Below are 21,535 nucleotides of genomic sequence, written 5' to 3'. Positions count from 1 at the left end.
AGCATATGCAGAGACAACTCCTTATGGAAAAGGCTTTTCACTCCACCATTCCAGATTGGACGACAGGCCTTGTTTACTTTGGCACCTCTATGGTCGTGTTTTACAAATTGGCAAGGCACACGCAGATCATTACTCATCAACATTTTCCTTTTTCTGCAAGGATGAAAAACCGTTTTACATCTCGGTTTGCAACACTTCCTGCCTAAATCATTTTGTATTATCTTTCCAGTACTTTTTGTTGACAATGCTTACATGAACCAAGTGTTACGCTTTTGAGTCTAAACCGTTCATCTGGCTTTCATTCTGTAAATGAAATTCTGAAGTGCTGTAACGGCACTTCCTTTTTTTGGAAGACTTTCAATAAAATTCTTCAATGAAAACTGAAAAAAAAAGTGGAAAAGTAAAACTTGAAAGAAAGACCGTGCCAGAGCGATATTTTGGTACAGAACTGAAAAGGCCACTTCAAAGAGAGATTTATTGAAATGGGATAAAACTCAGGATTACTGTAAGAACTTCAATGTAGAAAAAGGTGGAAACACATAACACAAAATTAAAGACACAGCAAATGCTAAAACTGTCACCCTTAACTTCTGTTATGCAAATTGTCTGTCGTCATTAAAGTTACTGCAAAGGCAGATAATTGCTTGTGACTAAATCAGTTCTGCACCAAGAAGTGGAAAGTTTGTTCAGTCATCCTTTCAAATAGTGAGCACTCATCTTGATACATTTTTGCAGAGCAATCTGAAGATGAACTCCTGAATACCTTTGTTTGAATTCTAAAGTTGACCACATGCATTAAGGTGAGGGTTAGGGTTAGGGTCATTTTAGGGACTTGGAAATAGCTGAGGCTAATGCAACTCATTTGTAACTCTTCTTATGTTCTTCTAGGTACAGAGGAGGGGAGGTAGGGGCTCTGCTGTACCTTACACACATGATTAACATCAGAACTCAGAGGCAAGGCAGAAGGCATTCAGGTGCTCACCCTTAGACTGTTAAGTAGGTATAACCATACTGTAGATAAAAGGTGATACTACTTGACCTAATAAGTTTGCGTTGTAATTCTATCATTTCAGAATTGTATTTGATATACTGTACACCTCATATGCACCTACAGTATACACGTTTTTCTGCACACATTGTATCATGTGTTACCACATTTTAAAGCACACAGAGCCAACACCAACTCTGTTCTACTGCAAAGGTGTTACCTCTCTCAATGTTTTCAACAGCCTTTGAAAATTAGCGTAACAGGTCAGTAAAGTTGTGTGAAGTGGTACGGTATATACTGTAATATTTCTGTTCTATCTGGATGGTGATGAAACAGTTCAGTGCTAATATACAGTGCTTGTGGACATTGGGGTTTCCAGAGTTAGGGGACTACAGTAGGTAAACCAATACTGTCATTGTATTTCACCAGAAGTACTTCACAGTGAGAAAACCCTACATCGTAGGATCTCCAAACCTGAACACCCTGAATCCTAAAACACCCCAGCAGGTTTTATAAGTCACAATTTCTAAATCACATTTCTAATTACTTGGAAAAAATGTACTGTATTGTGATTACAGTGATTTTTAACATCAGTAATGTAGAGCTTATCAGGGTTTATCTAATCGAGAAGATTTTTTTTAGGTGATTTAGGGCGCCCTTCGAGACTAACTGGACTCGCACACAGGATCAGCGTTGGAGTACCCTGGTCTACACGAACTTACTGCATTTTACATGCATATTAAATAAAATAAATATTCAGTTTCATATTGCACCAAATTATAAAAAGGGCTAAAGTAAGCAGTAGTAGTTTAGTTCGCTTGGGTGTAGTTTAGTACAACGAGAGCCTTTAACATGTTTGGAAACGCAACACAAACGGAATGTGTGTTGTCGTCACCCGGCGTGCCCCAACGTGATGTCAGGTCTGAATGTTGACAGGAATACTTTCCATCTGTCTCCAAATACAGCAAGTTAACTCACGATTCCAGACAGCCAGTATTTTTTTTCTTCATTTCCGTTGCACATGATCATTACAGTTTACAGTTCAAAGCATTTATTTTTAATATTTTTATTATTTAGAACAGACAATTAATTTTTGGGAACTGTCAACCGTGTCTTTACAGTACGTCTTCGCTCGCAGCGTCAATCCCTCCACCCAAAAGCAGACGGACTCATCTAACCCGCCCACTCGCGTGTTAAAGAAATTATACAGTAGTTCCACACTGATTGAAGGAAGGGCTGTTAACTCTGAAAGCCTGCAGGCGCTCGGAAGCTGCAGGGGGCGCTCTTTCGCCAGTCGCTGATTTAGTGTATCCCAGCCGTGGTCGTCGCGCTTTTTGGGGAATGCGATCATAGTCGGCGAGTGACCTCATCCAGTCTCGAACTCAGGGCGTCTGGATTATATATTTCAGATACTCTGGAACACCACAAAGATTTACTAATAACAGCACACATCTGCCTTTAAAGTGTTTCATGTTCTGTGACAAATTTGCATTACAATGTTGCTTGTACTCACAGAACATGTGGCATATACAGTAATTTGCAGTATGCTGTTGAGAAAATGGTTTGTCCAGTTACTGGCGTCATTCAGCATCAGATCTAACAGTTATCAGTGTCCCGTCCATCTGTGCTACTTGCTCCCTATTAAAACACCTTTAAAGTAGATAATGATTTCAATACATGCAACTCAAGTTTGCTCAATGACTTGAATGATGAAACCTGTTTTCCCTCAATATGACAAACTTAAGTGCAAAAATGAAGGAGATGTCTTTAATGGCCATTAGATAGAGTTAATTATTATGTGCAGTGCCAGGGACAGGCAGCTAGTGTTGTTCACTGATAAAGGAACCTTACAGTACATGCCTTTACATGTTTTAAAGACAAAGTAAAAGTAGTTCTAAAGGTTTGGCTTTATGCCAGTGTTTTGCGAATATACTGTATAAATATAGTTAATAACCTCATTACCTTAAATGTAATAGGTTAAATTAAACATGTTTCAACGAGGCAAAAGAGCAGAGAGACCTTTAACCTCTTAAGAGGTTCGATAATACAACTGTCAACACATAGAAACCTTTACAAATATCAATACTGCCATCTTCTGGAAATCTGTAAGTAAGGGTATATACAATATATTACATTACATTTGAAAGACAAATGAGGCTCTCTTTATGTATTGATGTATGTATGTATGGATTTAACATAATTATTTGTATTTCATATTGTTAGTTAACATAGTGCTTGTGGTTTAAAAATATTATGGAAAGAATCATAAAAATAGACAAAAATAATAGTATATGTATGTTAACAATACCTAAGAAAAATACCATAATAGTCTGAGAATACAGAGTAATAATATTTGTTGTTTTTACAAAACTTCCAAAAAGCATGTGATACCATCTTAAAATATGTGGTATATTGTCCTGAAATCAGTTCTCAGCAATTTCAACCTGGCTGAGACTAAATTAGATGTTTAAAGGAACCCTAGTCCAAATTTTTAATTTTATTGGTTTATATATACTGTATATGTGTGTCCTTTAAAAAGTGAAGACAAGTGTGAAAGCCCTATAATAAAAATGCAAGCTTATCGTAGTTATCAGTTGCATGAGTAAGAGCAAAGCAGATCATGTCTATTAACATCCTGCAAGGAATGGTTTAAATGTAAAAAATCAACACAATTGTTGAAAGGGTGCTTTTAAATCCACTATTGAATTCAAATGTACTGTATGTAAACTCTTGTTTCCAGAAACATTTTACTTTGCCTTTCACCTTAATATGTAATCTGAATTATAATCTCCACAGGCCTGTATATGAAAGAAAATAAGGAAGGAAGTAGACATACTCTTCAGATTTTCTCATCTGGATTTTAATTGACTGGAATTTTAGAGTTACCATCTTCTCTCAGAGACACTAAAACAGTTTACGTGCCACTGTAATTTTCTAGCTGGGCCTCATGTAATTTTATTTGAGTGTTTATTGTAAACTGTTGACTTCAGCTTCTGGAATGGCTTTTGATCTCACATTTGCTATCAGAGAAAGTGGAATAGTGAAGGAAGTTGTACTCTAATATATAGCTATAACTCTGACATGAGTGAAATGTTAATGTTTTACTTCATTTATGACCTTCTCATCTCAAGAAACGGTGTTATCTTAGTGGCAGCCCTCTTTCTAGCTTCAATTGTGAAAGAGATACTGTTTGTGCTGCCGATTCAGTAGCTCACTTTAAAAACTCTTCTTACTCAAAACTGTGACAGCATTGATATATTGTACAGTACACTCCAAGTATGAAAAACCCTCAGTAGAAATCTCATTTACAGCCATTACATTTTAGTATCATTTCTACCTGTGTCTTGCACTTGCGTTAATAAGTCTCTAGCATCTGCTGGTCTGCCTCTCAAGCAAATTTCCTGTACAGTGATGTCTCCAGTAAGAGAACATTTTAATTAGGTTTCATGGTACAGCTGTTACAGGCATCTGGCATTCACTCACTGAAAGGTATACTGGCCCCATTTTGTGCAGGACACCTTTTCGTTTTTATTTAAAGGACGATAACTTATTTTCTGGATAGAATCCCCTTTTGCCTGTTTATATGTATTAAATATTTAAAGTTTCATCCCTATGGCAAGATTCCATGCTTTCCTGAAAGTTTCCACTTTCAGCTCTTGGCAAGCCAATTGCATCATCTAAGGCAACTTCCTTTAGTGTTGTTTTCTCAGCTTCAACAGCATCCTTCCTATTACTGTGACTTCACGATTCTTCGCTTGATTGCAGGCTGTTGAGAGTCAGTAGGCATAGGCTACCCCTATAAATATAAATAATATAAGTAAAATTTTAAAACTTTAAAAAGCCATGTGGACAATAATAATCATCACTTCAGGTAGTAGATATTTTTCCCTTTCACCACCTCCTTCCACAATCCTGACACAGTTGTATGATTGCTGAATTCTGCTGGTAACTATGGTTAAGTGGAGTACCTACAGTAGTTCAGAAATGTAAATCATATACTTTTATTGTGTGGTATATATGGTACAGCATTATTCACAGATGTATGCTGAATAATGGCAAAAAGGAAGGAATTATGGTGCTCTAGGCTAACAGTTTACCTTTATACAGTATACTATAAAGCACTCTCTTCCATACTAAACTAAGAATGCTGTTTTTCCAAGCAAAAAAGATTGTTTTTACATCTTTTATCACAAGTGTCTGATGTGGACTGTGCATAACATTTCGAATATTTATTTCCCCCTAAAAAGAATGGGGTCCCTCATAATTAAGGACGGTATGTTATTGGCATTGAGCTAAGGGCATTTCAAACCAAAATCGGGAATCCATCATCTATATATCTTATGAAAACCAATGAGAAGAATGTGCTTAATTTTCTGATTACAGAATGTGCAGGGTAAAGTCGCTGGGGTGTAGTTCTCAGAACTGTGTGGCTAACATATGAGTCACTACCAAGTGTCCTCCTTAGACATCTGAGCTATTTAGAAAAGGCCTCTTGGTGCTCCCAGAGACAAGGACCTTTGCCACTTGCTTCTTCTGACAACATAGCTGTCAGGCGGCCAGCATCCACAAGTGAGCCACCACTGTAAACAACATAAAATAAATGCTGTGTTCCTCACCCTGTCTTGCACTTTCCTGGAAGGTTGGTAACACTATTTAATGGGGATTCCCTCGGCAAACCCTAGGGTGTATCTCAGCACTGACAGTCTCATCTACTCCTTGGACACTTCCCCAGAGGATGGCTGGGCTTCACAGTTTCTCCCTCCTACGGATCTGCAGCACTTGAAGCTGCTGTGTCTTTTGCTCACAGTTTGGAAAGCTGAAGATCTCACTATGCTCTGTGCCCCCGCAACACTGATGCAAATACTGTCGGAAAGGGCCAGTCTCCATCTCTAAGTGCTGCCTGGAATCAAGTTACCTTTTATTGTTTAATAGTGCTTGTCAGTGGAACAAGGAAAAGAAAAAAAAAGAAATGAAAGCTGCTTCAACATTCTCTCACCACTGCTTTTGTATAAGTTTGTTTATGTGAGGACCCAGTTGTTGTTGATCTTGATGAACTGTTTGACATCTCCACCAATAAAGTCACATGCATATCTAATACTGTATAATGTGTTTATTGTAAGTTAATTTCATAATGTGTTTCTCATACCTACTATTCAAGATTGACACACACGATTGTCTAAGTATTTTAGCAGTTGTCTTGAAAGGCCAGGTATAAAAGAGAGCTTATGTTTTCATTCTGATGAATTTCAATTCAAAATACATGTTTTTCTTTTGTTTGTGTATTAGCATGGATAAGAATTACTTTTTATGCTCATTTTGAATAATATAAAACCCCACCATTGTCTCTATTTCCGGTATGATCTGCTCATTTATTTTAGCTATTTTATCTCATTGGGAATCTACAAACCGTAATCCAGTTGTAAGATACCTCATGGTAACAACACTTTTCTTGCTTAGCAGATCACCAAGATTTAACACTGTTAATACTTGGGGTGCTTGCATAAGTCATCACCTGTGATTCAAAGTACTTGGCTCCGACACTAATTTACTTCAGCACCTCAGCAGGATCTGTTTCAAGATGGGAAACCTAGACTATGTTGTTACAGTATGTGACACTATTTAGAATTATATTGAGAAACAATTCTCTCCCCCTTTTACCACTTTATTTTGGAAATTATGGCAATAATTCGGTATGTTTCACCAATAAGCAATTATTTTTTACAATTGCTTAGCATTAGCATTCACATCTCAATTGGACAATATCTAAAATAAACAATACAGGATTTTATTCCCTCATCCTCTGACGCTTAAATATAGGTGGAAAACAAGTTTCGAAACAAGAGCTAAACCGGTTTCCAGGGAAACAGCTCTGAAGCACCCATATGACTGAATTGAATGCAGATGGTTTATGAGTAAACCCTCGAAAATCAACAAACCTAAAAGCCTGTTGGTTTCAGTTTGCACGGTCCAGATACGAAAAACAACACAGAAAGGCACCATTAGCGCAGCACATTTCCTGGATTAACATTTAATTTCCGAACTCAAGTTTTTAATATATTAGCCCATAAATAGTTACTACTCCGACAATGACCCTCTTTCACTCATGAATGATTAAAAAGTCGGTTTTTAGCAACTATGATGCTCTATAGATGTTTGTGCTGATGCCATGCGGCAAAACGCTTGATTCACATGCCAACCGTTCACGTATACTAATCAAGCTAATCGTGTGTAAACCATGATTTCACAAACAGGAGGGAGTAAGGAAAAGCCCACGAATAAGTGAGGGTGTTGAAGATCGTCTCACTCAGCTACGCCGGTTGGTTCCATGATATCGCCAAAGATGGTAGCGGCGCACACATCTTCTCATCCTTCTGCATCTGCAGAATGGGTTGTCTGTCTAGATAAAAGGTGAGTTGAACGAAATTTCTTCGTAAATAATTTCTATGGTGTTATTTTGATAGGCTTTTCAGACGTGTATCGGAAAGGGACGCATTGTAAGCCAGGACGTGTACCTTTAAGCCTTTCTATCATTGTGTGTACAGTACAGTATGTGTGTGGTTTTTCTTTGCAGTTCGTTATTTTCCGCCGCTAATGTGCATTTGTTCTGTATGTATATGTTATTTTTTATACGGCAATTTTACTTTTAGAATTATTTAGCTAAACTGGCTGCACAAGACTTTAAATTAGGATATATGCTAGAACAATTCAGAAATTTGAAGGGATGATGAATTTGATTTGTTCAAGAGCGGGTTATGCCTACACAGTAATCGCATGTATACGTTTTGAAAGAAAGGATTTGTACACAATATAACGTTCAATGAAATATGTGTCTGCTGAATACGATAACGGAAACCCTGATATTCAAATACAGAGTGTTGATGGTAAATGTCACCTGGTGCAGCGATGATGCCTCATTATTTTTTGGCGCATACAGTATACACATGTAGTGTACTGGACTGGAGAATATCATTTTGATCTTTTGTCCTTTTGATTTAATAAAACATTCTGGAAATATGAACTACAAATAAATTATATCTTTTTAAAATAACCTTTAACGTAACTCAGTGTTAATGCCCTTTTGTCTCACTTCCAGTTATTTTGAAAGTATGATCGTGCTGCGGAGCGATTCACTGAAAGCCATAGACACGATGATCAAAATTGCTTGGCAAATTTCAAAATATTCTGCAGGTTTAAACAAAAGGAACACGACTTCTTTGGAATATGTTTGCTGTATTATTGTGCAAATATGTTAAATTAATATAAAACCGAAAGTACGTTTTGATAGGTGATACGTGCATGATAATATCTGAATTTAGTCTGTATTGTTCTCTCATATGTTTTTAATGCCATGTTATTTATATAAACAAGACACGTAAAAATCCTCTGATGACTTCGGTTGCGCTAGAGATATTAGTCTCGCTTCACCACATGTGGTCTTAACGTATTTCAAGGATGCACCATGCGGAGATCTCATGCCGGTTTCTGTGCATGTGTGTAAAAGGAGGCCACTCAGTCAATTCATGTTGTATTTATGACCAAGAGAGGCCTTCAAAGGGTGACCTTTTATTGGGCTCAGAAACACATGCAAGCGTAGGATTAACAAAATAATCACAAGCTGTTTTACTAATTAGCTGTTCAGACTGACATATTCGTGTTCGTTGTGAATTCTGCGGTGGATTTAAATTAGTTTTGTTTCTCAGTTAACATCACTATTTTCAGCTGAGATCAGAAATCAATCAAATATGGCTGATGCAATTATCATATAATTTTAATTAGAAGTTTCCTAACTTGATGTGAAAGAATTGTAATAATGGATAACATTTCACAAAGATGTGTATTTCCAAGGCAGCAGTGTTACCACCTCATAGCCTAATCTAATCAGGTTGTAGAACTTAAGCAAGGTTGGGCTGGTCAGTCTTGTGATTGGACACCTCAAACAGAAACCAGTTGCTAATGAAAGTAGTGCTGATGGACCAGTACACCATATATCACCCATCATCTTCTGAAACAAAGGTGAATAAGTATCGACATCTATTGGCTGAAAAATTACGGACAATGTTGAAATCATAATGTCCATATGTGAATTCTTGTAGAATGTTACTCAGAGCACAAGTGACAGTTATCACCTTCTCAATAAAAAAATCCTGTATTTAAACAACTTGTTAAGAACACATGAAATAATAATGAAAAACAAGCGTGGCACCGTGGTGCAGTGGTTGGCATTGCTACCTTGCTGCTCTGGTGCCCCAGGTTCAGTTCCTGGGGTGCTGTCTGTGGGAAGTTCGTATGTTCTCCCCGTGTTCATGCAAGTCTCTGGTTTCCACCTGCAGTCCAAAGATGTACTGTCACGCCCTGTACACCTAGAGGGCACCCTACTTCTCTCCAGTTTCCTAGTTCCCTGTGATTATTCATGTCTTTCCGGTGGGTCTTGTTGTGTAGCCTATTTACTTCCTGTGTCTGCGCTGCTCCTGGCTCAGCATTGAGGGGACAGATGTCCTGAGACCCGCCTAGCACCAGGTCGCTCCTGTCCGTGGCCTGAGGGCATAGATTTCTACACTGACATTGTCCAACCCCTTAAGCCTGGGATAACCCCCGTGTTGCCCCTTTTCCCGCTACACATAGGGTCTCTACTGCTCTCTTTGTCATTCCACGGCATGCCCTTCCGACATCCGTGGCGGTACTGGTAGGTTAATTGGCTCTGGTGTACGTGTGTGTGTCTGTCTGCCCTGCGATGGACTGGCATCCTGTCTAGGATGTGTCCTTGCTTCCTGGGATAGGCTCTGGCTCCCCTGCGACCCTATATTAGATAAAGCGGTTAGAAAATGGATGGATAGAAAACAGATTTTACTGCATCTCCAATTTGCTTTATCTTAGTTAACAGAGCAAAAGTGTAGCATCAAGGTACAGTGCCTTTGTGTGGCTTATTGTTCTTGAATTGCTATAAAAATTACAGTGATTTATATTGAATACATGATAAGAAATAGTAATTATATGAGATTTAACAGTGAAGAGGTATTCCTTTTGTGGAAATCATTACCATCCTTCTTACTGGGTGACTTCAGTCACATGGCCCATTGGATTGAATGGGCTGTAGATTTACATGACCAAGGCCAACGATGATCATATGGCCAAAGACCACTGTAACTGACAGATGACACAAATGATCTATTAGAAGCTGGTCCAGTGCCATTCTGAGACATGCGGGTTAAGACATTCAATTCAGAAAAATTATTGCACAGTGTTTAACAAGACCACAAGTGTAAGCCGTCCACATTGCTGCCTTTTCAGAATAGAACGACTTTGCTTTTATTGTGGTAATGCAGGAGTTAGCCTGCTCCATCCGAAACCGAATGCAATGCATCTTGTTAATCATTAACCTTTCGGGCTCTGGTTGTAAAAGTCTCCCTTGAGAAAGGTGACTATTCAAACACACATTAGGTGAGGATAAAAGCATGGTTTCTTTCTGCTACAGAATAACGTTGCCTGCTTGGCTAGGTTACTCTCACGTACTGGAACAGTCATGCCCTGTAGGACAGGCAGTTTCTTGCCACTGAAAAGTTTTGCCTGACTGTAAAAAAAAAAGACGTCTTCTGGTGAATTGTGCTCTTCTACAATAACTGAAAGCTGTGGCCTGGAGTTTATTTCTTTTAGAACACATACACAACCCACTGGGCACTTTAGTGCCATGTGTGGAAAAGGGCTTTCAGTGTCTTCTTAGAAGTGAATTAAAAATAAAGCCTTACAGAGTGAAAGGGTTCAGCATTATGGCTGATAGCCAGCAGGTGTAAATGGTGCAGAGATGTGGCTGCCATTTCATGTTGAGGATAAAAAAAACAAGATAACAAGGTAGTACCACCTTTTTGTTATTTATGTTGGCAGTATAAAATGTAGCAAGTTCTTTTTTTTGGTTGTATAACAAAATGATTTTTTTATCTTTTATGAATGTCTTAATTTAATTTAACCATAGATTTCTCTTCTGCTGGTGATGCACAGTATGTGAAAGTGGACAGCGTTTTTGTTTTGGTGGACAGAATACTGTAAACTGGATTCTGGAAGGGAGAAGCACAGCTTCCCAAATCAGCATCAAATCTCTGCATGGCGGCCGCTCTAAGTAATCTGATACAAAATGGATAATCCTGAAAAATGCAGACTAGAAGCTTTTAAATGACTCTTCGGATTTTTGTTCTCCTTTCCACATGACCTTCTGTTCTGCAGGTGTTTTTCAACCTTGGTCCTTTTACATATGCAGTGGTGGACAATGTTTGCTGTCTCCACTTGTAGTTTGTGCATCTACATGCAAAGTGCTGCAGCATTCTGTACACACGAATTCACGGTGCACGCAGGCTAATATGGCAGCTGAGTTGTAGCCACAGGCTGACTCTTGACACTGATGCTGATGTGAGCTGAGTAATTCCTTGCCCAGTTCATTTTATTTATTTTTTTTGGAAAAGATAAAGAATTTAAATACAGTACACATGGTAGAAGATCATTTGTCCTTAGCCCTGAGTACAGTTGCACCCAATTCTAAGCTGAGCAAATGTGGAAATTAACTTGAGAACTCTGTGTTTTTTTTCCCTCTGTTTGTTTCACACGCTTTTTACGTTACAGTATATGTTGTAGAATGTGGAAACTAGAAACTAAGACCAGGCAGAAGATGTGACAAGCAGCCTGTTAATGTTCATATCTAAGCCAGAGGTATTCTAGACAGACCCTCTATATCCCATTGAAGCCTTCCACAAGTATTTTCTAAAACCAATTCAGCCTGTCTGGAGTCTCAGATGGAACATACAGTACAGCATATTATGTTCAGGGATGTCATCTGTTCAATTAGTTACCTTAAGCAACACCAACAATTCTATAGTAAAGCACTGGCTGCCTCTAGATCAACAGTTGTTGTGAAAGTGATAGAAGCTGGGGCAAGAAATTGTAAGACTCTTTTTTCACAATTTTTCATCTCTTGAATCCAGTTAAGAACACCATTCGTGAAAGGTCTGATCTCCATTTGATAAGATGCAAGAATTTATCAAATAAAAACATTATTAGGAAATCTGTGGATTTGAAAGCTGAAGCATAAAACCTCTTGTAACTTTAATAAAGATGCCACAACTACAGTATATGGAGCTGACAAATCATTTGAAACTGAGCAAAGAACAAAGTCAATTTCATATTGTTGATGCGAACTAAGTTAATTATTCATGTTATGACGGTATGTCGTGATCAATTGCATGACAGTATCTGTTTAATCTGTTTTTTTATTATGTTTTTTCCTGCTACTTACTATTTGATGTTCCTGGTGAGCTCTGTGACTGTCTTTGTGGGCATGGTTTATTTTCTAACCAACATAGTTGTGTTTGTAAAGTGCAGCCCATTAATGTTTAATAATAAGAACTATAGGATATTCCATCATCAAACCAAAAAGGTAACATTGATGGCCTGAGGCCTGCAGAAAGCAAATCATTACCCTTTAAAATATTTATAATCCTTTGGCCTCATGGTATTTCTACGGCAGTGTAATGGGAATTTCAGATAGATAATACAATAAAACTCTGCTGCATAGCCAGAATTCACTGTGCTGTCCTTTCAGAATTAGGGAATACATTCTTGAAGCAGATACGCCCAAAGCTTTTGTTTCTCATCTTTTTAGACAAATTGAGCTGGGAGTGGTGGTCAGGGCTCTGAAAGGTTGTGGATTCAAGTGAAGGCTGGCGTGGGCGCAGATGTGAGCTGCTTTGAAGAAAAATGTCAGCCAGATAAATGAATACATTTCTTGGTTAGGTATCCTCAAATTCTTAAACCTCAAAATAAAAGACAGCAAAGAATTGAGGGCTGCCAGTTCCCAGTGGAAGAGGACTCGGCGGACCTGAGCGTGTCACAGAAGGTGATGTCACCTCCATGAAACTTAGGCAGTGTAGAGCTCTACTGAGTCTGAGCCCGTGAGTGATCGAGATTGAAACCTGGCTGGGGCAGAACACAACTGCATTCATCACACCAGCAAGGCATGGTGGTACAGTGGTTGGCATTGTTCTTCCAGTCCGGGCCCCTGGGCTCAGTTCTGGAGCTTGGGTGCTACAGTATCTGTATGGAGTTTATGTGTTCTACCTCTATTTGCATGGGCTTTCTAAAAGCACGGTATTAATTAATCTATGGTTAGGTTAAATTAAGAAGTTCATAACATATAAAAATTCATTTTGTTATACAACCAAAAAAAGAACTTGCTACATTTTATAGTGCCAACATAAATACAAATTTCTAAGGTTGCTCTGGTTTCGTCCTAAGTCCAAAAACATTCTGGCAGGTTAATTGGTTCCTGGGAAAGGTGGCCCTGGTGTGAGAGTGTTTGTGTTTGTTTGTGCCCTGCGATGGACTGGCCTCCCATCCAGGTGGTACCCTCTCTTGTGCCCATTGCCTGCTGGGATACTTGTAATATTCTCAACATGCGTAGAAAGAAGTGCACTAAACACAGAGTGTTTTTACTTACAGTAAGTACCTTACTTAGTAAATGTACTAAAATTACTAGTAAAGTGCAAAGGAACATAGAGTGTCATTCTTCTGTGAGTTTTAGTGCCTCCAAGTTCTTAATTGGTGTCTTTTTTAAATGTAATGTATGTTTCAGCCGGTATCAGGTTAGATTCAAAAGAAACAGAAGTCCTGTTTCTGGCAGTGCAGGTACTGACAATGTAGTGATGTGTTTAAAGGGCATGGAAGTAGATGCAGTAGATGCTGGCAAAACCTGCTGGACTGGTCATGATTACTGCAGCTAACAAGTCATTTGACACGTCATTTGCATCTTCTTAGCCAATGTGGGAATCAATTAAAAAGGCAAACAAAATGTTAGGGTTGTTATGTTGACCTTGTTTTACGTATGAGTAAGACCTCATTTAAAATGTGTACATTTTTTAGTCATCACATTATAGAAAAGATATTGCTTCTCTGGAATCAGTCCAGGGGAACTGCAATGCTATTTTTATATTTTGGGGTTAGAACGAATCAGCATTGATGAGTGTACAGTATTTCAAAGCACAATAAAACTACTATGTACTCAGTAACTTGTAAAACCTCCAATTTACAGAAAATAGACTAAATTTCCAGGTAATTTACAGAGATTCAGAATGAGGCAACAATACTTTCATTGATGTGAACGGCCCTATTGCACTGTAAATAAGCAGGCTTGTGAATCCATTTCTTTTAATCCGATAGATACAGTATATTGCTCTCGAATTTGAGCCGTTTTGCCAAAAAATACTACTTACTTGTCAGCTTTGCAAGCAGATAATGTTAGAACATTTATGCATTGAAATATCTGTACTTATTCACTCGTACATCTCATTACATTAGTCATTACAGTGACTAGTGAGCAGGAAGGGCTGCATCATGTCACAATTCGTGCAAACTCTCGCTTTTGCCTGTGGCAAGACCAGCAGTTTGCAACAAGATGGTGAGCGTACAGTGCTTTCACAAAGTTAATGATTTTGTGCTTAATTTGAATGTAATTTTCTATGCTGTCAATTAATTTATTTAATAACCAGTCTGAGCAATTGGGACTGCAGTTCCCCTTGAAGTCTTGAACAGAGAAGAGTATAAGGGGACCTGATAAAAGTATTCAAAGTGCTCAAAAACAGTGATAAAGTGAAACACAAACCAGAACAAATGGAACCTACATACGGTAGAAGCGCATTTAAAACTAAGAACAGGAGGTCTTTACCTACAGGGTGGTGGGAGACTGGAACAATCTGCCAGCAAGTCGTTTACATAAACATGTAGTTGAAGCTGTGTACCCACATGTACCCTAGCTTTTCTCAAGAAATGGCTGGATGAGATCCTCAGATCATTTAAGCACAATCAATTGGACATAAATGGTCTAAAAGGCCTCCTCTCCTTTATAACCAGTTTTATGTTCTTAAGTTCTAGCAGCTGGCTGTGTATTTGTTACTTTCCTGCCACTCCTACCTTTGTTGTCTATGTGCAGTTACACATCTTGTTTTTTGTTGGCTCTCATGACAGAATTGCAAAATTCTTCCTCTGCCTTATTATAATGCCAGTAATATTACCAAAACTACAAAATCGCTTGGTTGTGTAAAGAGCAAAAAAGAACTAATGAGCCCTGTTTTCGTTCCCTTAGGCCATCAGAGCGGTCCGGGGAAGATGTTGACATCATTTTTGCTCGTCTGAAAGATGTGAAGGCTTTCGAAAAGTTTCACCCCAACTTACTTCAGCAAATCTGTCTTTGCGGATTTTACGAAAATCTGGAGAAAGGCATCACTTGTAAGTAATACTTGCCAGTAAATATTTCCCAAACACATCAGGGAAACTATGTTAGCAGACATGGATTGAAATGCAGTTGCAGATTTAGCAATTAAGAATGACTGGGTAGAATAAACATTTTGACATTTTACTGCAGACAAAAATGAACACGTACAGTATAATGGTTTGTTTAGGTTGTTAGTCAGATATGGGTCAGTTGAATATTGGTCTGTGTCAAATAAAAAAAGCATTGAGATGAACAAAAAGGACATCGGGCAATTTGTTTTATACTGTCAAGCACCTTTCATGCTCCAAATTTAACAAACGATTCTGAAGAATACTGAAGGACAGTCGTCTGTTCTTACAGTACTGTCTTTCTCTAAAATCTGAAAATCTGAAATAGTTATTATTTTTATAGCTCTGTCATATTTAACTAAAAATACATGCATACATAGCACAAAGTTATGACCAACTCAGTGTCAATGGTTAACCTGTCAGTGGCTTACAGTACTTGTATATCAAGATTCCCTAAAATATTCTTTTCCAGTGTACCGTCAGGGAGATATTGGCACCAGCTGGTATGCAGTTCTGTCAGGCTCGCTTGATGTCAAAGTGTCAGAGACTGCCAACCACCAGGTAATGAACCCAAAGGATGATGCAGTAATGGAAATAAAATAACAGCCATGACTTAAAGTGTTTTTTTTGCAGAGATTAGATGAAATCTAGGTGTTTTTTAAAACTGAATCATGTGGATGTCCATCCAGACTCTCATTTTGTGAGAAGAGAATCCCAAAGTAAAATTTGTTTTATTAGAGAACATGTAAAAATGCCTTAAGAATGGCTAAGTATTGTAGTGTAGACGGTAACTGAAAGAGTGATTTCTCACAGCAGGGAATCGCACAAAAAACAGACATTTTACTTATTGTTGAAGTACAGCAGCTTATATGTTTCCTTGATTGAATTTGTATTCCACTGAAAACTGTTGACTGAGCTACTGTCACTGATACAAGAGCATTATTGTGGCATCTGAAATAAGTGCTGTGCTGATAGCATCTATTACATTATTCCCTACTGCCGTATTGATTAATCTTCACTAAGTGCATTATCTTTGTGGATACAGTGTCCAGCAATTGAGAAAAAAATCTTTTAAAAGTGTGCTGCCTAGTTACCTTATGTTCTTGATGAATAAAGCGACATTGAGTCTTAATGATCTATAATAATATTCCCTTTGCCTTAAGATGGGCATACCATGAATGTAATAAAGACTTCCAAATTGCCAAAAATAACAACGACACAAGTAATGCAAGTGAACGGCCTACTCTACCGTTTTCTATGAATTTCTCTCAGAAATAGGATTCAGAAGGGGTAATGGATGGTAATGTCTAGTCCCATGAAACTGAAAATGTACTGTATGTCTTAATGGGGGATAGTAATTTTCTTCATTTGTTCCTCTTCAGATCCATAAATAAAATGGACTTTAGAATGTTATGTAATAATTGCTAAAATTATAGTTATATACCCACAATAATTCCCAGCCTTGACATATTATACTTGCCTAAATATGATTTTTTATCCAGAAAGGCGAATGAAGGCAGGTACAGTACACTATATCTTAAAACCACCCTGTTTCTGTACTATTGTTAATGTCTTTTATTGTCTTGGAGCTAGTGTTTGATAATTTAGAAATATAAAATTGCCAGAAGCCCAGACAGGGAGCATGCAATTTGTTCCTTGCTGGTTCTCTGCTTTGTCCTTGAGTGAAATCACTATCAGGACACTGCCCAGCATGTGCACTCTATTGGGTTAACAGTGCAGTAGAGACAGACGGTGGTCGCTGTTGACTATGTACAATACTGTAAAATCCTGTATCCTACAAGGGCCAGATAAATACTGGTACAGTGCCCTCCCTTATCTTTGCTGCTCACTCATCTTTATTAAAGATGTAACTAATGATGGCAGCAGAATGATTCCGTAATTTACAGACATGTTTTGGCTGCTTATGTAAAAGAAAATGCTTCCATAGTTATTGGACAGTGCTTCACCTTGCGGCATGAAAGTGATTCGAAACATGCAGCTAACACAACCAAGTTGTTCATCGGGGGAAAGAAGAGGAAGATCTTAGACTGGCCAAGTCGATCTCCATATTTCAATCCAATTGAGCATGAATTTTTCATCTGAGGAAATAACACAACTCACAGCGCCCCAGAATTGACTGAACAAAAGAAGTGGCTGCAACAGAACATTTCAGATTATTACAAATAGGTTATAGACTTCATGCAGTTATAGCATCAAAAGGATATGCAGCCAAATACTGACCTATGGCTGAAGTTCACTCTGAAGTGACTGTGTCATGGGGTAGCACGGTGGCACAGGGGTTAGCATTGCTATCTTGCAGCCCCAAGCCTGGGTTCAGTGCTGGATCATAGCGACTATCTGTTTGGAGTTTGCATGTTCTCCCCGTGTCTGTGTGGGTTAACTTCGGGTGCTCTGGTTTTCTCCCATAGTCCAGCCAACATAGGTCAATTGGCTTCTAGTGTGAGTGGTGTTAATTCTAACTTCCTGGTGTGAGTGTGTGTGTTTGTGTAGCTGCCCTGTGATGGACAGGGGTCTGCTTTGTTGTGCTCCACAATACTTTTGGAGGGCACTGCACTGTTACTGTCTCTTTCACTCGCTGCAGATACAGTATGTATTTCATACACTGAAGACACTGCATATGTATAACTCATAAGAAAATGTCTGTTTTGTGGTATATTTATTGTTAAAAACATATCCAGAACTTGTTATCATCATTTTGGATAAAAAAATAATATTTAGTAAAGTGCGAATTTTACAGTTAACAAATAAAAAACTTGTTAAGGCTTGGCATTATTGCAGAAGCAAGCCTAATTAAAAAAAAACTTAAAGAAAATCTAAATTTAGACATTTTTTGCTAGTTCCCGTCAGGTGATTTGCTGTCGAAGGGGCACAGATTTATTTCAATCTCGTGAAATGGTCAGTTTCCTGTTGATAATTAGCAGGTCAATGTGTGACGCACTTTGATCCTTAGGGCTGAATGCTGTCTCTACATCCGAGTGAGTGAATCAACAAAGAATTGAGCTCGTGCCTTACTGTATATGGAGACAAAATCTTAAAGGTGACCTTAAACTGATTTCAAGTATTGAGGACATAAGCCCATTCTGCTTCAGCCTCTTTTGTGTTTGCGATTCTTCCCTAACCTGGGGACTTCAAAAGCGATTTGGTGTCATTATCTAAGGCACACTTGTTCTTCTTTTTATGCTAACTGATTTGAATTATTGGAGTGGCTCTTGTACCTGCAGGTTTGAATCTAAAGTGTGAATATAATGTGTAGTGTTTTTATATTGTCTGCCGCCCCGGGCACTGTTTTCAATGAATTTTATTTTTCGAGAGGTTCTTGTGGATGAATATTTTTAAATGAATAAATACATTTTAATTAATTTAGCTCCTTTTTATCCCCTCAGTAGGCAAGAGCAGCTTCTAAGGTGGGAGATGAAGCTGTTGTCTTCTCTCTGTTTAAAGGATGCTGTCACTATTTGTACACTGGGGATCGGAACAGCGTTTGGCGAATCCATTCTGGATAATACCCCCCGTCACGCCACCATTGTTACCAGGGAGTACAGCGAACTGCTGCGCATTGAGCAGAGGGAGTTCAAATCTCTCTGGGAGGTAAGGCATCCTGGTGTGGCTGGTGTGTCTTTTGTTGTCGCTGGATGAAATGTTCTTATTTCACCTGCCCCTGAAACTGCAGCTGTAACAGGAGGCTTGCTTGATTTCAGGGCTGGTTCTTCAGGTGACTCAAGACGTCCAGCTAAGTTATTCAGTGGCACAAATTTCCTTCATGTTGATTCATCAATCACGTCTAAACTAAAACTCAATCAGGTTATCTCAGTGCTTAAAGTAAAAAAAACAAGGTCCATAAAAGAAATCTGTCCTGCTAAATTGAAACATTAGTTGATATATTCCTTTTATATTGAAATATAACCTTCTGTATATAAACAGATAGTATAGTATTGGATATGTGTGGCGAAGTAGCTGTACAGTATGTGGATTGTACTTCTTCACAGCTTCTAAACTGATTTAGTTGTCCACTAATAATTAGTCCTAAAACCCTTTTCATCCCTTTGCTTACATTCAAATCTAAAATCAAAATCTATTCAGTCAGCTTTGGTTTGGATTTTATTTGAAATGCACCAAGGTTCAGTAGTAAAAAAAAGTAGCACAGTATGACGTGGAGTGACGCTTTTTGTCTAAAAGTGATGTTTCTTGCTAGTGTTGTTTATGAATTTATTGAAAGAGACTTTCAAGTTCTGTTTATAACTGTAGTTGAAGTCTGCAGTCTGCGGAGTGTTGATGAACATTTGAGGTCTTCTCTACACAGTGTTTCTAGTTTGAGTTAGTATGAGGATATTTGTATAATTACTGCTTAATATTTTACATATGTCAGTTGATATATGACATAAAAAAGGAAATGTTAACTTTCTATACTGAATCTACAAATGCTGCATGTTTCTTTTTTTGGAATACTGGAAGGTACAGGAAACCTGCATTTTCATGTTGCACTCTGCTGTGAATTCCTATTTTTATCACTAGAGGGCAGTGTTTCTTGCTCTTCAACACATACATTAAATATTACTCAGGTGAGTTGAAAGTTAACCCTGAAACAATGTATTTAAGAGGCATATATTTTGTTTGTCTCCTTCATTTTCATTCACTTCGTGCTTTTTTTGTATACAGTATCTGACCCTGATGATTCTGTGATTGGAACACATGATATTCAATGTGGTTGAACAGGACCAGTCGCTAGTGTCTTTAGCACTCTTTATGCACTAGCCTGACATTAATGTTCTTGAATGCAATTTTATAATAAAATTCTGGAGTCTGGCTACCTTTTGTGATGTTAGGAAACAAAATATTTTCAGACTTTTTTTTATCACCAGCATGCGTAGGTGATACTGTAAACGATTTATGTAATCATATTAGACCCAGACTGTTCTCAGTCTTAGTGTGAATACTATATAGGAAATATCTGTGACTTTATTTAAATGTATGGGAGCTTTGTAAAATAAGACAGGTTTCAAAGATGTATGACAAACACCAGCTTGTTTTAGGCCTTTTTATGTCAGGGTTCCATACAACAAACTTCAGCAATGGAATTTGCCATGCTGAAGTGCCTCTCAATTATGAAGGATAAACTATAAGTATTGTATTGGTTTACTCAATGTTGCCTGGGTTTTTAATAGTACCCCTAAGACTGTAATAAGCATCATGACCTGTGCTTAGTTTATTGTGTAAAATGAGCTCGGATCAAGATAAGCTTGATCCACATTTATATGAATGGTAAGTGAGTACATGCACAATACATGACAAGATTGCAGCTTGCCACTGGTTTTTGATGTTTGCTTTGATCCACAGCTTCTTTAACATTGCACACAACAGGCACCTTGATGGGAGAATTAGATGAGGTTGTTTACAGATGGCAGGGCCCTCAGAATTCAGAGCTCGTCCGAAGATTCCAAAGTCAGACCGCAGAGGGCACTGAGGTATAGTCTGTCTAGTTATTTTGTGAATGTTAAAGCTAAGAAATCAGCAGTGCAGTAAATTGTGCACTGGAAGCAGGAGAGGAGGGATGTCGCTGTAATTATGTTGCCTGGCAGATGGGAGTTCTTTGAAGTGAGTACCAGTGTAGGAGGAGGGGCTTTGATCAGCAGTAAGGCTACAGATAATGTTCCTCCTGCTCATATCCTTTCTGCTGCCCTACTGTCCCCACTCGGGCAGGAAGGGAGTAAAACTGCTTGGGAGGTGACACTCTGTCCGGACGCTCCTTTCTTCGTGGAGAAACTGTTCAGATTTCCTGAAAAGCTCGCCAATACCAGTTTCCTCTGGGGTGCCTAAAAAAAGTAATGGATTGTGTGCTGGCTTTCCTGAAAGCGAAGGGGATTGACGCATCTCTGGAAGCTCTGCTCAATGTGGATGCTGTTACAGAGTATTACAAGGCAAGAGGAGCTGGTTTGAGAGGAAGAGCCTGGTAAGGGTGCTGTGAGATTCTCTCCCCACTTCAGTCTCCTTTCATTACAGCCGTTGAAGGAAGAGCAAGCCTGCCTCGTGTTTCGCCAACTGGTTTTTCTGTAGCCTGCAGTGATGAGTGCTTTCGGTATCGAGTTGCGTTTGAGGCTTTAGAACAGGGTAAGGAGGTGTTTGAATGAGAAAAGAAAGTTGCTGCCTTAAGCGTCTGACTTTGGGATAATCGAATTAAACAGTTAAAAAGTGTCAAATATGAGTGATAGTGGG

The 21,535-nt window shown here is 38.5% G+C and overlaps 1 protein-coding gene across 1 annotated transcript in view; it reads left to right on the top strand.

The window, feature by feature from the left end:
* The first annotated feature begins 7,270 nt into the window (after nucleotides 1-7,270).
* rapgef4a (Rap guanine nucleotide exchange factor 4a) overlaps nucleotides 7,271-21,535 on the top strand; it is a 66,584-nt gene continuing 52,319 nt past the window's right edge. Inside the window, exons 1-4 of the mRNA XM_088930265.1 lie at nucleotides 7,271-7,396; nucleotides 15,108-15,250; nucleotides 15,777-15,865; nucleotides 18,767-18,913. Coding sequence (XP_088786391.1) covers nucleotides 7,314-7,396; nucleotides 15,108-15,250; nucleotides 15,777-15,865; nucleotides 18,767-18,913 — 462 coding nt within the window. The 5' untranslated portion in view covers nucleotides 7,271-7,313. The remainder of the gene's footprint in view (nucleotides 7,397-15,107; nucleotides 15,251-15,776; nucleotides 15,866-18,766; nucleotides 18,914-21,535) is intronic.

The sequence above is a fragment of the Atractosteus spatula genome, chromosome 13 (assembly GCF_055471065.1).
Source record: "Atractosteus spatula isolate fAtrSpa1 chromosome 13, fAtrSpa1.hap1, whole genome shotgun sequence".
NCBI classification, from domain to species: Eukaryota; Metazoa; Chordata; class Actinopteri; order Semionotiformes; family Lepisosteidae; genus Atractosteus; species Atractosteus spatula.
The sequence above is the reverse complement of the archived record's forward strand: the minus strand, read 5'-3'. Positions and strand labels throughout refer to the sequence as shown.